Source organism: Corvus cornix, chromosome 1 (genome assembly GCF_000738735.6).
Source record: "Corvus cornix cornix isolate S_Up_H32 chromosome 1, ASM73873v5, whole genome shotgun sequence".
NCBI lineage: Eukaryota > Metazoa > Chordata > Aves > Passeriformes > Corvidae > Corvus > Corvus cornix.
The window spans coordinates 94,275,870-94,290,869 of record NC_046332.1 but is presented as its reverse complement, the minus strand read 5'-3'; the positions used below and the strand labels follow the sequence as shown (position 1 = coordinate 94,290,869).

General features: G+C 35.1%; 1 protein-coding gene across 6 annotated transcripts in view; it reads left to right on the top strand.

Moving 5' to 3' along the window:
- MYO16 (myosin XVI) overlaps positions 1-15,000 on the top strand; it is a 368,841-nt gene that overhangs the window by 269,685 nt on the left and 84,156 nt on the right. For all 6 annotated transcript variants that reach the window (XM_010394347.4, XM_039550108.1, XM_039550096.1 and 3 more), the window contains exons 22-25: positions 709-861; positions 1,448-1,648; positions 10,081-10,156; positions 12,720-12,895. In XM_010394347.4, the coding sequence (XP_010392649.3) occupies positions 709-861; positions 1,448-1,648; positions 10,081-10,156; positions 12,720-12,895 (606 nt within the window). The remainder of the gene's footprint in view (positions 1-708; positions 862-1,447; positions 1,649-10,080; positions 10,157-12,719; positions 12,896-15,000) is intronic.

Sequence of the window (15,000 nt, the reverse complement as noted above, 5' to 3'; positions counted from 1 at the left end):
ATAGATTTCTGTGAATCTATTGTTTTACATCCTATAAGGCAATCAGAGAAAATATTTGAGGAGCTTCTACACTATTTATCTCTCCAAACTTTGAACTTTTCTATGTAACACCATTTTCTTGCTAGCCTTCCCTTAGAATATCTATAAAATGGAGAGCAACATCTAGTAAAATGTCCCTAGGTGTTTTATGTATTTTGGTAAAACACAATGAGTTCTTCAGAGACTGCTTTAGACTTCAGTGACATTATATGTGGAAACAATTTTGTCTTTTCTAGCACTGAACTATAGACTCAGGATCTTAAATTCGTAGGGGTTTTTTTTCCTAAAAACACATTGTATTTATATAACCTTCCTGAATACAAAAAGCAGAAGAATATTAAATTTAACCATTTATATGTAGAGTTATCCTACTTTATTCAATGGAATTAGTGTAAATTTGCTCTGTATTTGATAATGCTGATATTTGATAACTCTTATGTGGAATGCACAATGAACTGTTCAGGCAGAAAACTGTGTATTCCCAATTTAATAGTAATAGCTGTTAAAATCTAAATTTCCCTTGGGTCTTCCCAAATCTGTGGCCTACCGAGAGGTAACATATTGTGGATTGACATTTCATCAAATTCAATATTAGACATGCAGTAAAACCTACATCAATGAGTTATCCAGTAAATGTCTAATACTCATTTTCTTTTCATTTTACAATAGCTGTGTGTCAACATGACCAATGAGAAGATACACCAGTACATCAATGAGGTGCTTTTCCTACAAGAGCAAGCAGAATGTGTACAAGAGGGAGTTGCCATGGAAACGATGTATTCTCCTGGTAACCATACTGCAGCCTTGGATTTTTTCTTTCAGGTAGTTTCCAGATCCATTTTACACCATGTATGTTTATTCACAGTCTGTGCATGTTAGACAAATACAAACTTTTCCTTGCATTTTCCAATTTATGAATCTTCAGACAAGGTTACAGGTCAAAGAGGCCACAGCTCAGTGGCTCACAGAGTTCACTAACAGTTCAGGGCTGAGGAAGATGCAACAGAAACTCCCTGCCTGTACTGATTCATGTGTAGCATCTGTGCACCGTGGCATTGTGACTGAGCTGCCGTAGGACTGACAAGGCTCTTTTGTGAGCCTGACAGTTTCTTTAGTGCCCGAAACTTGTTTCTGGAGTACAACTTCTAAGAAGCAAGTAACACAATCAGTTTCTAAAAGATTGTCAATAGTGACCATTTTTGGCAACTGAAATACTGTTCCCTACATTTCCTATAGAAGAACATGCCTTGAACACTTAAAAAAATCTTTTAATCTTTTATATTTTTCCTTTGTTTTTGAGGTGATTTATGTTTCTGTTTACTAAATTACAAGCTGTGTTACTCTACAAGGAAGAACTGAAATTCTATTGCTCCTGTATAAAATGAGACAAATCTATTTTTCATTTCAGAAGCCATCAGGCTTTTTGTCAATGCTGGATGAAGAAAGCCAATCTATTTGGTCAGTGGAACAGAGTCTTTCTAAACGCATTCAGTCTTACCTGGATACATCAGACACAAATACAGTCTATTCCTCCACGAAAGATGGAAATGGTAACCTTGCCCCAAAGGATCTGGGCTCCACCTTCACTGTTATGCATTATGCTGGGAGGGTAAGCTGTTTGAATATCATTTACATGCAGTTAATAAAAAAAGTAAACAAAACAAAATTTTAATTGGCTTCTCCAGCTCCTGGCTGTAAATAAGATTTCACTGTCAAGTGATAAATTTTCAGAGGACAACTTAGAATCTCAATGCCATGTCTAGTGTATAAAAGTGTAGCTTACATCACAGCATGCAGGATACAGGCTACCTAGTTCTGGCTCCTGAATTTTTTCTTTGTTGTAAGCATTCCATATAAAGGGGGTGATTCAAATCCCTCAACATAAATGTTTAATGCCATTTTAGTTGGCTTCCCTTTGTATACTGATGTGGTTCCAGAACAGTACAGGTTCCATGTAGCTCCTCTGCTATATATGTAGATACCTGGGTTACCAGCATAAATCTGGTAAAAAAAATCAAAAATAAAACCCCCACTTTTTTTTGTTAGTAGTCATTTTTTTTTTCCTAGAAAAGCCCAGAACATGCTAAATGTCTTTCAGTATGACTATAAAATTAGATTAGTATTTTTCTTATTCCCCTGCCTGCAGTGTTCACAGGAAAAGTGTAATCAGTTCGTTTAAATAGGCTTCTTACCCTTTCCTTTCCAATACTTCATTTTCACATTGTCCCCACAACCACCCACAAGTCAAAGCAAGCAAATTAGATATGTGTTAAAAGGGTTAGTAATTTTTTTAGATAATCTGACGGTGGTAAAAATGCAGACAGATCTATTTTGTGGCTCCTCACTTGGAAATGAGGCTGATGGAAGTCTTGAGTTGTGTTTTGACACAAGCAATTTGTTCCTGCCCAGTGATAGAAATGCGGTCATTATGGAAAGGACTATTTGAGTAGTGCTTAAGTTCCTAACCCAAATACTCTGAATAACTCCCTGTAAGTTCTTCTTTCGTCACAAGGCCATCGACTTAGAATCAAATTATTTGCCAAAGTTAAGTGGTTTGAATACCTCCACTACTGGGACTTGTCGGTAGGAATGTGGGGCACACAGTGGTTAGATAACAGTACAACCAAGATTTTATGAAACTTACTAGGAGTTCAAGGGATGGAATAAAGAACTGACCATGAACTTCAGATATTTAGTTTATAAGCTTTTTTTATACTTGTTACATAAGTATTTTTTAATGCAGTTCTGTTAAGACAAATTTATCATAAAAGTTCAAAAAGATTCCACACCCAAAAACTTGACATGGAAGCAGCAGCACGGCATCTACATTAAAATCACAACCAGAATAATAAGCACATTTCTTCAAAATGAGAGAAATGTTTGCCTTATTCTCTGAAGAAGCATTCAGAAGATTTGTTAAGACCAATATTTCAGGTGCCTAGTTCTGAAAGTTAAACTGTGAGTGGTAAAAGAGGGCACTTCTCATTAACATGTGTTTTAGCCTTGAATGGTTGTTTAGATTTTTGTTTTATAACATAGACACTTGGTTTGACCTTTTCCTAATAATAGTAATGACATTTAATCTGAAAGCGTGAACAAATAGACAGATCTCCAAGTAATGTAAATCCACACATTCTTTTGAAGTCAGTGGAGATCCTTTGATTTACATTGGCCAGGAACTATTCCAGTCAGGTTGTTTTTTGCGTCCTTACAACAGTAAAATGCTTAGCCCTGCCAAAACAAAAAAATCCTCTTGCAAGTGCTTAACTATTCTTGCTTTAATAGTAATTGAGCTAAATCCTTAAAGACACTTGCATTTTTGGTATCTTGTGGAACTGTTATCTAGCTATCAGAGATTGAAATTTCCAGTGCTTTGTGATATGTATTTATATAAGCTTTGATGATACAAATTGAGTTTATTCTGAGACTAGTATGTCTTCATATGTTGAGAACATGAATATGAAAAGCTCAGATTTTAAAACTGCTGATGCTGTTCTTTAGATAGTGCTATTACTACATTTAGCAGCTTTTTATAGAAGTCATTGGTGATATATGCTTTATGAAAATTGTTAAAGGATGAGGCTTTTAAATATATCAGGATTTATTGGCACTCAAAAATAAGAGTTTCATATATAAAGTATCAATATAGTTTTGCAGGTTTTGAGACCCATTTTTATAGTCTGATATCAATTAAATGGGTCTCAAGTAAGTGCAGTGTAAAGCCATCTTACCCTGCACTGTTGCCTTCAGAGATCTGCAAATTTAAAATGAGGGGCTCTCACTTACCACGGTTTTCACTGAATTTCACTCCGTTAACTTGATAAAGCTTCTCCGTATTTACATGAAAGATGAATCAGACCTAGATGTTAGAGAAAGAATTACCAATAAATTGTGACAGGTAATCAGACATAAAAGTCTTCACTTCTAGCATTAATCATTTATGTTCAGGTGATGTGTCTAGGCTGGCAGTTGAGGAGGAAGTCACACTGAATGCAGCAGGCTGTGTGTTAGAACGTGAAGGCAAACATCCTGATTTCTCTGGGTAACAAGAGTTGTAACTGCAATGTAGTTCACAGCCAGTTTTAAAGAGCTGCTACTCTGAGGCAACTAGGGAAAAAAAAAGCTAATATTCTATGTTGGCCCTGGTATGAACCTCTTATGACTCTTGTAATTTGGGCTTATTTTTATCAATTGTGTATGGATGTAGGTCAAAGTCCAGAATGAGCTGGATTAATTTCTTTACTCAGACATGCGCAGTAGCTATTTTAGCAACTCAGAAGTGCAGTTAAACTGGAAAATGCAGTAATTAAAAATACTTCCTCACTGAAAAGACCTACTTTTGTATATTTAATTGAGATTGACAGACAGCTTTTTTGTGAACAAAAGTGATATATCTAGCTTTATATTATGAGATAATTACAGATGATACAGATGTGTCCATGCAGTTTTAAAGACCTCTAATATGTTCATATATTCTGAAATTTTGTGTCAGGATACTCATAAAAAAATAATCTTTTCTTCCACTATAGAGTCTTTTTGATTGATTGTAACATGAATTGGGAGGTATTTCCCATTCCCTTAAGCTTCATGCTCAGCAACTTTTCCTAAGACTAAAATTGCCATATTATTGACCCAAGCACAATGAGCCTTAGACCATCCCAGAAAAGGCAGTACTGAGAGAAAAAGAGAAGAGATAATGGGTCAGAAGTAAAGGAAAGAAAGCACGAGGTTGAAGTGAGACAAAGAACGGACATGAGGCTCAAAGTAACATGTAAGGGGGGGAAAAAATTCCAAATAATTTGGAATCACCGCTTGATTTTCTGGCTGAATGAATACTTTAAGAAAGTCTGCGTGTATGATACAATTCTGAGAGACCTTGGATTTTTTTCTTATTTTCTTGTCTGTTTTGGAGGGAAGAAAGAGGAAACAATATGCACAAGTTAGCTTCTGCACATGTAAGAAATCAGATATTTTAGTTGAATCTGAGAGTGAATATTGTTTCACAAAAATGTGACAGAATGATCCAGTGGAAAAGAGAAAATTAATTTTGTCTCATTTCTCTCGAATTTTGCTATTATGCCTGAACAAGATTAAATCTGTCTGTTTCTGCATGGGCAATATGATATATTGCTTGTGAACACACACGAACACATGCTTAGCAAAGGCCACTGTGAGCATCAGTACTTTATCATACCAAGTATTTTACTTTATCTCCCAGTTTTAATTTTACAGCTGAACAGAATCCTACAATGCCTTGACACATTATGAGTCTTTTCTAAGAGCTGTTTAATGTTTTGGTATCTGAGTGCTGTAAGACAGAAAGCTTATCTGTTTTGTTCAGGCAGACGGTAGAAGAGAATGATCTAGGGGTTTTATGACTTAAATAAAAAAATCCTGGTGAAAGGCTTTATCTGAATTTTGTTTAACACATTTCTCTGAACACTGGCAGTCTGATTTCTTCCAGAAAAATTCTGCTCATCTGGGGCATTGCTTTGTTTCTGATGCCTGATATGAATGTGAGTATCCTGAGATGCTTCTCGCAGAGACTATCTGTGGGGGAAGAGGCACACACTACACCTTGCAAGCTTGCCTTGAGGTAGCAAAGGGCTTTATGGGTCCATCTGACCATCAGCTGAAACTATCCTGAGAATCTGTAATACTGAATGTTTAGGCTCTTTTATTGATAACATTAATATTTACATTGTGGGCTCTCACTTAAGGAAGGGCTTCACATGAATTATATCTTTGAACTGTTGGGCATGTCAGTAGCCATGATTTTTGAATAACATTTCAGTCATTGAACTTTCTCAAGGACTCAAAGTTCTTTATTTTTGAAAATTTTAGGGAAGAATTAACATATCAATAAGTAAATCAGAAATATATTGTCTTAGCACATTGCCAAGAGACTCAGCTTTACCTAATAGTGGTATTTAACATACCGGTATTTGAGATAATGATCTATTTGCCCCATTGTTCATGTGATCTGAATAATACATTATCATAATTTAAGGTTTCTGCTGTTTAAATTAAACTTGAATTTGCAAATTAGATAAGCCCCTTGTCACTGTTTGCCTTTCTACTGTTTTGGCTCATCCTACTGTAATAAACCGACCAGACATAAAGACCAACTTTTTTGCTCTATAATCCAGTGCACATAATGTTCCTTTAAGTGCAGATCAGCGTCTTTCATTTCTCAGCTACCTGTGTATCAAAAATACATCTCAGCTGTCAGCTCACCTTCACCAAGGCAGTCTTCTCTGAAATGCCTTGTATATCCCAGGCAGACTCTGAAACTGAACCTCTAAATCAAAAGACAAAAGGAGATGGATTAATCAATAAGGATGCTTTCATTTTCTCTATTTTTTCCTCAGGCTGAATCCCCAGACACAACAATCAAATCAATCTTGTCTAAGCTGTACCAAGGCCTATAAAGGCTACTTGACATAGATTCTGGTTCTCACGCAGGCGTGACAGTCATGCTTTTTTCTCCCTTTCTCTCTCTATTTCTTTCTTTAAGTACTCTTGATTTGGGATTCTCAGTTACAGGAGAAAATGATAAAACACTTCCCCCCACCCTTCTATTTTGTTTCCAAATACTTCCTTCTTTCAAAATGCTATTCTTTCAAAGTGTTAGAGTAAGACTCAACAGACTATAAAATTATTTAGCTCACTCATTGCTTAACAAGGCTTGTTTTGGGAGGTTGATAAACCCAGTGATCCTTAAAAAATGTCACATGCAAGCATATCACTCACATTCAAGTACTGGCAGAAAATTAGAAACTGCAAGAGTCTCTCTGTGCACTAAATTGTCCTTGGACATGTTATCAAAAATTTCTCTTTTACTACATGAACTAATTATTTTCTTATTAACTAAAATTTAAAACACAGGCAAAAGTGTGAGTTTCTGAGTTACATTTTGCTACTAAAATAGTAAAATTTTCCTTTTTAACTATGAATGCAGCCAAATTGTTCTTATTATTCCAGGTGGCGTCTTCCTAGCTTGTTTTAGGGTTCCTGCCAAATCTGCCATTAACCATGAGCTTTTTTGGCCTATCACAAGATATGAAAATTATTTACCAAAAAAAGAAGAGTATTTTAAGGAATTGATGAAAACTATGTGTAAAGGTGGTCCTGTTGATAAAGTATATTGGGATATCCAATAAACTTGGAGAAAATCCCTTAAGCGAGGCAGATGTTATGAGAGAGGATACTTTAGTTCAGAAGAAAATATGCACACTCTTCTGATTTTCTGGCATGAAGATAATTAACGAAGCAAAGAGGAAAGAATATGTAACAAGGTAAGAGGAATATGCAGTTCCCAAAGTCAGTTCGGTGCATATCTGATGAGTGTCCTGTTTCTAGGTGTTTTACCTCTTACTTGTATCTGGTACTTCTCATGGTATTAAAACCAGCTATGCCAACTTAAATGACCAGAAAACAGGTTCAAAACAAATAAAATTGAGGTTTTTATATCATACTTAGCAATTAGTGAAACTCCTTGACCCAGAGTCTTAAAAGGTGCTGGAAATGCTAATGAGTTCTGGAAAGAGAGATTTGAGCAGGAAATGCAGGTCAAGAGATTCTAAACAAAGAGGTGAGATACAGCCTGCAGGACAAGCACCTTCATGGGCAGAGCCCTGAAAGCTCAATGTTAAGCTCTCTTCCTTTATGAACTTAAATTTAGAAGGAAAGCAACTCCCTTTCTTGTTTTAATCTCTTACAGTGAAAGAAATGTAGTGTGGAGCAGCACACTTTTTTTTTTTTTTTTCTTTAATAAAAATAGCTCAGCTATTCAGATAGTATATAAAGGTCTTGTTTCCTTTGGCTAACACAGACACATAGGTTTGCATACTGTCTACTCCCAAAAAGTTCATCACGTAAAGCAACATAAAGCAAACAACTGCAATAAATGGAAGTGACAATAAGGAGTATGTTTTATAATACTGGACCCATGATCTCAGTGAGTGCACATTTCCTGTCTAAAGTATGCCATATTTGCTTGTTTTTGTCTCCTCAGAATAGCTATCCACTGTGTTTGAGTACCAGCCAGTGCAGAGTTTGGGCCAGGTTTATTTAAGAAACACAGTGGAAGAAAGCTGAGGGAAATAGATGGGCTTTAGGTTGCATGTAGGTTGGCATCTCTGATGAGGGCAAGATTAAATTAACGAAATTGTCAGCTAGAAAAGGACTTATTTCTTTTTCTATTTTGTGGGACTAGCAATGACTATGGAACCCTAGAGTGTCATTTCATTGAGTCAGTTTTCATGTCTTTAGGCAGTGAATTAATTTACCAAGTCTATGGGAAAATTGTTAAGAGCGTTAGCAATTTCCTCATAAAAGGGAATCCTCCTAACTTTTATCTATTTTATGTGATATGAAATATGTCTTATAAATATAGTTCTAGAAGTTTGTGATGTATTATACCAGCATCAATACTGAAACTTCTCCCTGTTTCAATCTAGGCATTTAATCATAATATGCTATCTCCCACTGCTGTACTTACCTACTCTTCCCACCAATACTAATTCTCTTCTTCTAATTTAGTCAAAGCCCAAGACACTCAATTAGGAACTGACATTATGGATTTGTCATATAAGTTCTGTTAATTACCTTTTATGGTATGGTACAGCATTCATGTTGAGTACACTAAAAGCATTTAATAGTATACTTAAAGTATTCTAATAGTTTGCTAACTGTGTTGTATGTTCTCAGGAAATGCAATTAGAAAATACATAACATTGCATCTGTCATGGAAAAGAATCATAATTCCCTTGTTATACCTTTTTCATGTCAGATGGCATGGTAATTACATCATTTGACAATTACTCACTCTAACAGTTTATACACTTCCAAGTCATATAATTTCTTTTGTGAGCAAGATAGCATTGCATAATTGTCAAATGACCCAATGGAAAATTAATGCACTGATTAGTGTTACTAATCTTAATTATATATTTACAGCTTTATTAAATGTACAAGGATAAAATTTCCCCAAATACCTAAGGGGTTTAGGATATAGATCCAATACAAAAAATTAAAGGCTTTAGATAGAAACATGGTCCCAAGGTAAATAAAACTGAACTATATTCTAAGTTCCTATTAGTACCTGCCTAATCATGCTTGTACTGAAATCTGTAATTTTCTTCTTTTTTCACTTAACAGTTCCCTTTGGGTTCTACTGCTGTGCAAGCCAGAGCTTCTTATATCCAAAGTCTGTAAATTAGCTAGTTGTTTGTCTTCCATCCCCATACAAAGTTAAGAAAACCAAAACAAAACAACTGTGCTCGGTGACTGCTTCCTTGTCTTAGTGCTTCTTTTCTATACAGTGTCTTCAGGGATGGGCTCAGTACTAAAAGAGACATTTGGTTGTATTTCTTCATTTTGGATTTACCCTTAGGACCTCTGGCTAGAACTCGGACTTTGCTCAATTTTTAGAGTGCCAACCGCATGTGTTATAATTTATCTGCAGTCAGATGACAGATGCAGGCACAACCCAACTGTCTGTTCTTGAGATCATGACATCAGGCAACTGAGGTGACCCAAAATCCTTATGGGTGTAGTTGTTAGAAACTTGAATGGGATTTGTGCATAACTGATAGACTGGACTTGCCTCCAAAGGATATGTTTGGAACTTGTCCTGCGTGTGAGCTGGGACTCAGATTGCTTTGTCATGGTTGGTGGGGACAGTTTCCCATTGGCAAGGAGATCTGTGATCTGGAAGTGACTTGTTCACCCTACAGGGAAAGCAATGTTTAGGGCTCTGTCTCCTGCTTTACAGTGCATATTTGATTCAAAGCCTTGCATTGTGGAAATATTTTAAAATCAGTCCACTGAAATTTCTGTATAGTTGCAGAGGCACATAGTGTTCAACAACCGGTTCTTCTGGTCAATATTGTTCGCACTTAGAAAATGCCAAAAGATACTACCTGGTGCCAGCCTTTAACTGTAGAGTGGAAATAAGCATAGCTTCATTTCTACTGCTGTGAGATTTATAAAAGATGCATTGGTCATGACTAATGATGTCACAATATTCTATTATAGGTTACATATGAAATTGCTGGTGCGATAGAAAAAAATAAAGATTCCCTTTCACAAAATCTCATATTTGTAATGAAAAGTAAGTAAATGCTTTTGTGATTACTGTTGTTAGAAATCAAGATATTATGACTCGATTTTAATTTTCGTTTTAGTTTTAAGAGACATTTATATATTTTTTATTTCCAGTAAGAAAAAGTCACCCTCATCTTTATGAAGTGTGTACATACAGTATTGTTTGAAATATGCTCTAATTTAAAAGCTTTTAGATTCATGAACATAAAGCATCTTTATCATGTGATGTGATGTAGAGAACAAGAAGGTGTAGTATGATAGGCGAGAATGACTTACAGAAGACAATGAGTATGAACGAAAGCAAAAATAAAGCTCAGAAAATAGGGAAAGGAAATTAGGCTCCCAAAATCATAGAGGCTGCAGTGGGATGTGCTCCACTGCTCAAGTACCCTTCTAAAAGCAGTAACTTGTGGGCGTTCTTATGTTTTTCAGTGAACAGATATAAATGTCCATTGAAATGCAAAATTAAATGCCTTTCGGTGTGCATATTGTAAAATTATGCCTAATAATGCAGTTAATTAATTAATTAATTAATCATAATTGGATTAATAAAAACCTGTATCATTTCTCCTTTCTCTGAAGAAAACCAAAACATTTTCCTCAGAGAAATTCCAGTGCACCCTGAGGTGTCATTTGTCTTCTCTCCAACCACTGTAGTGTCTTTCACTTAATATATTATGTACTTATATTTCTTTCCTTAGAAATAGGGGCCTGCCTGAGTTTTAGCAATTTTACTGTAATATTAGCCTAGCTCCCTAGTAAAATAATTGATGCATTTTAAACACAAAAAGTGTACATTCAGAATGAAGAAAGAAATGAAAGAAATTTTCTTGAATATAATCCTAAGAAAGTATGACAACTTCCAGTATGTTCAATGAGAGAGAGCATTCTCCCATTCCCTCACATAGTCTCTTTCTGCACTTTCATTGCTATTTTGTGTAATCAGCTATGCAACTGTTAAAAGGCAAGAATGGAGGATTGGATTGGGTATAAAAAGTTTAATATGATGAGGGTGACTATATATACAACTGAGGAGTCATAATAACAACAATTAAAAGTAATGGAAAAATTCTGTGAGCAGAATATTTACTAGCATGTAAGTCACTTAAGGGCTAAGTTCCATCTTTTTTAAGTAACTTAGGCTTAAAACCTGTTGACTGTCAGTGACATATTTCCCTCAGAGTCAGTTTCATAAGCTGTGTAGGTGTATAACTTAAGTGCATGCTTCCTTTGATTTTCATTGAATTTTGTTTCCTCAATCAAAACTTTTAACTATAATAACATTAAAGTAATATGTATATATATGTAAGAATGTGGAACATACCTGCCTGAAAATTATCAGAAGAGAATACTGACATAGGATATATCTGTTTTAATTTGAAAGGCGTAATTTCTATGCCTCTCCTAATCCTACTTACTATATTTTAAACATTTTAAACATTTAAACATATTGATGCCCACTGATTGTGCTGAAATAATTTCAATTATCTACTTCAATATCTTCCTCATCATTTTAATGCCCTTGTTAAGTGAGGAATAGTAATCTCCACAGAAAAAGGGAAACAAATGTATTGCATTTAAGCATACAGTAAGATACCTTTAAACAGTTATTAAAGAACAAACTGAGGATTTTTGCCTGCCATGCTAAACTGTTATTTATGATGCTTATTCCATTCATCTTTCTGGTTTAGGGGTTTTTTTGTTTATTCATATGATGGGTGTGATCATAATGCCAATTTGCTAGTTCTTAAAAAAAAAAAGTAACAAGAATTCAGGATGGTTAAGGATGTAGCACACAACGGGTTCTTAACACTTATTGGTGCTGTGGTAGTACGAGCAATTGTCATGTTCATCTTAAAAACCCTGTGGCCATAAATTCATAAAGGATAATTAGACTGAAATTAGGATAAAATATACTATCTGTCTTAAAATTCAGATTTTTTTTAAAAAGCACCTCTTGGAAGTGTATTTATTTTGTAAAAATAATAATATATATGCATGGAATTGTCTTTTTTCTGTAAATGTTTTTAAGTGTTGTCTCGATGTAGAAAAACCCAATTTTCTACAGTTCTGTCCTTTGCCTTGCCTTTTTTTAAAATCCCTTCTCATATTTTGGGTATATATAATTCTTCAGTGCAATGAGTGTCTATAATTTATTTCTGTTAAGTGCCCTGATTGTTTCTAAATACTACATGTTAGGAAATTGTGCAAAACTGATGTCTTACATTGCTATAATAGATGCATAAACTGGGAGTCTGTAATGGAATGAAATTCAGAGGTGATGATCCCGTAAGTAATTAAGTTTAGACAGATCAGTCTGAAAGGTTTTGGTTTATGCCCTCTATTTGTTCAGCACAGGACCTGAATATGTTAAAAATACTGTTGCTATTTTCAGATATTGAATGTTCTTTGATAACGTTGATAATGCTCCTTTTTTGGTTTGTCCGTTTGTTTTAGGTTTACATATGTAATTCTCTCCTACTGCATGTCTTTTTACTGACAAATGCAACATATATAATTTTCTAGCTTGTATTTTATCTTCATGCATTTCTTTCTTTTTTTATTTTCAGCTAGTGAAAACGTGGTCATCAATCAATTGTTCCAGTCCAAACTGACACAAACTGGATCACTTGTTCCTCCATATCATTCCCTTAAAATCAAAGGATGTAAAGCAGCCTTGCTCAGTAAAAAAACATCTGTAACCTGTCCAAGTGGAGAAGCAAAGAAGTATATTGAACTCAGCAAGGTAGAAATCTAGGATTCTTTGCTCCTTGAAGATTTTTCTGTTATTTTGTCATTTCTGAAATCATAGTGTTCTCTGCTTCGTTCTCTGTAGTTATTAAGCTATTAAAATAATTTAGTACTTAGTATCAACACTAAAGCAGCAAAAGTGAGAAAAGGTTCTAATTTACGAACACTAATAATTCTGATTCAAGAATCTCTTTCTTGGTCTCTTTGAGCAGAAGGTCAGAGAAGATGATGATGCCCTTCAAGCCTGAATCATTCCATGATTTCCTGGTTCCAGGGTTTATTAGCAATAAGTGCAATCGTATGAATTTTTGGCTGTATTGGAACACTTCTTTGTTTTGTCTCCTTGACTGACTTTATGATTAATAGTTGAGTAAATTAAGACATAGAAAATGCAAAAATAAAATCTTAATGTATTTATTATATCAACATGAGAAGATTTCTGGTTTGCTAAATACAGTTTTGTGTGGTTTTGTATGAAGATCAAAATTTAAATTTTGGCTGACATTGTTATTTTAAATGGTCTCTTATATGTAAATTTTCCCAGGCAATTTGAAACCAAATCAAACTCTCCTCATTACTGAACTTGTCTCTTTTCCTGCTAGCTAAGTCAGACAAAAAAGTTAAAAAAAAAATAACCCAAACACCAACAAACAAACAAACAAACAAACAAAAAAAAAAAAAAAAGAGGGGAGCAGGAGGGAAACTTTGAAGATTATCAGAAAATTAATTGTTTGTGTCACATGGAACATCTCTCTTGAAGAGAAATAATGTGATTTATGGAGTTAATTCATGACAGAGCTTTGGAATTCATCCTTCTAGAAAAGAAGCATGCACCTCTATTTTTGCTTTACAGCTGCATAAAATTGATTCTGTCACGGGATTAAGGAGCCTGTTCTCATGTGTCATTGTGGAAGGCTTTGTACATCCATAGAATAGCAATGGGACTTTCCTTATAGTCCCCCTGCTGATAGCAGCATAATTCCTGACTACAGTTCTTGTCAGTAATCTCAGTGGAAAAAGTTAAGTTGAAGTGAATGGTGTTGGTTTAAGGCTATATTTAGCAAACAGCTGAGGCATTACAAGGTGCCTTTAGGTGCCTTTCCACTGTAGTAACAGCTTCCTTGATGAAGCTTCCTAAGGATGTGAAGAAGATCCTAGTCCCCTACATGGGAGGAAGTATGAAGAGCACATCTAAGTTAGAAGCCTAATCAAACCAGGGCAAAACACTGCATTTTTGGGATCTCTGAAATTATGCTGGTTTTGACATATCCAGAATAGCTTTTAACCTGTAGTTACTCTTTTGAGAGACAGAAGACTTATTCAATTCCTTTGGGGAAGCATGATATCTGAAGTCAGAAATTTCAGTTTCAGTGAGAATGCTGTAAACCTTTAGGTTTCCCACCTTTAGTTGGAAGGTGGGAAAAATTTCATTCTTCATCTGTCTGCAGAGACAAGGATGGCTTGGCTTCTCAAACACAGGCTTTGAGAAGGGCTGTGCAGGCGAGACAGAACACTGCATTGTTTGTAGATACTGTTGGCCTAATTTGAGCAAGTTAGTGTGCTGCCCTGCAGGATTGGAGCAGAACTTTAGGAGTCTAAGCTGTTCCAGTGGCAAAAGGCAACACTTGTTTTTTTTTAATAGGTACTTAATGCAGTAGCTGGAAGTAGATAAGTGCTTAAATTCAATTATGGATCAAGCCCACATCTATAACTGTGGTGTCCCAAATAGTTTCTTCCCTTTTTCAATATAGACTTGAAAATATGCAGTGATGGACAGTGATGGAAATAATTTTGGGGTTGTTATCGTATTACTATAATTGGAAATGCAATGTAAGGGGCTTTTTCTTATCAGCTTAGAATTAAAATTATTGTTTGTTGGAAAATCATAACCACTGCATTTTTAGTGGAGTTTATCCAGAGGTTAAAGGCAACAAAGCGAAGGAAAAAAAATAAAGAAGAGGAGGGGGAGAAGGAGAAATATTAAGGTAAAAATTATCAACCAGAGACTGACATTCCTTTTATTTCTGAAATTTGAGTCACAACATACATCACACTGTAGGCAGTGAGAAACATAAAATGAAAGGTACATGTGGTACTATA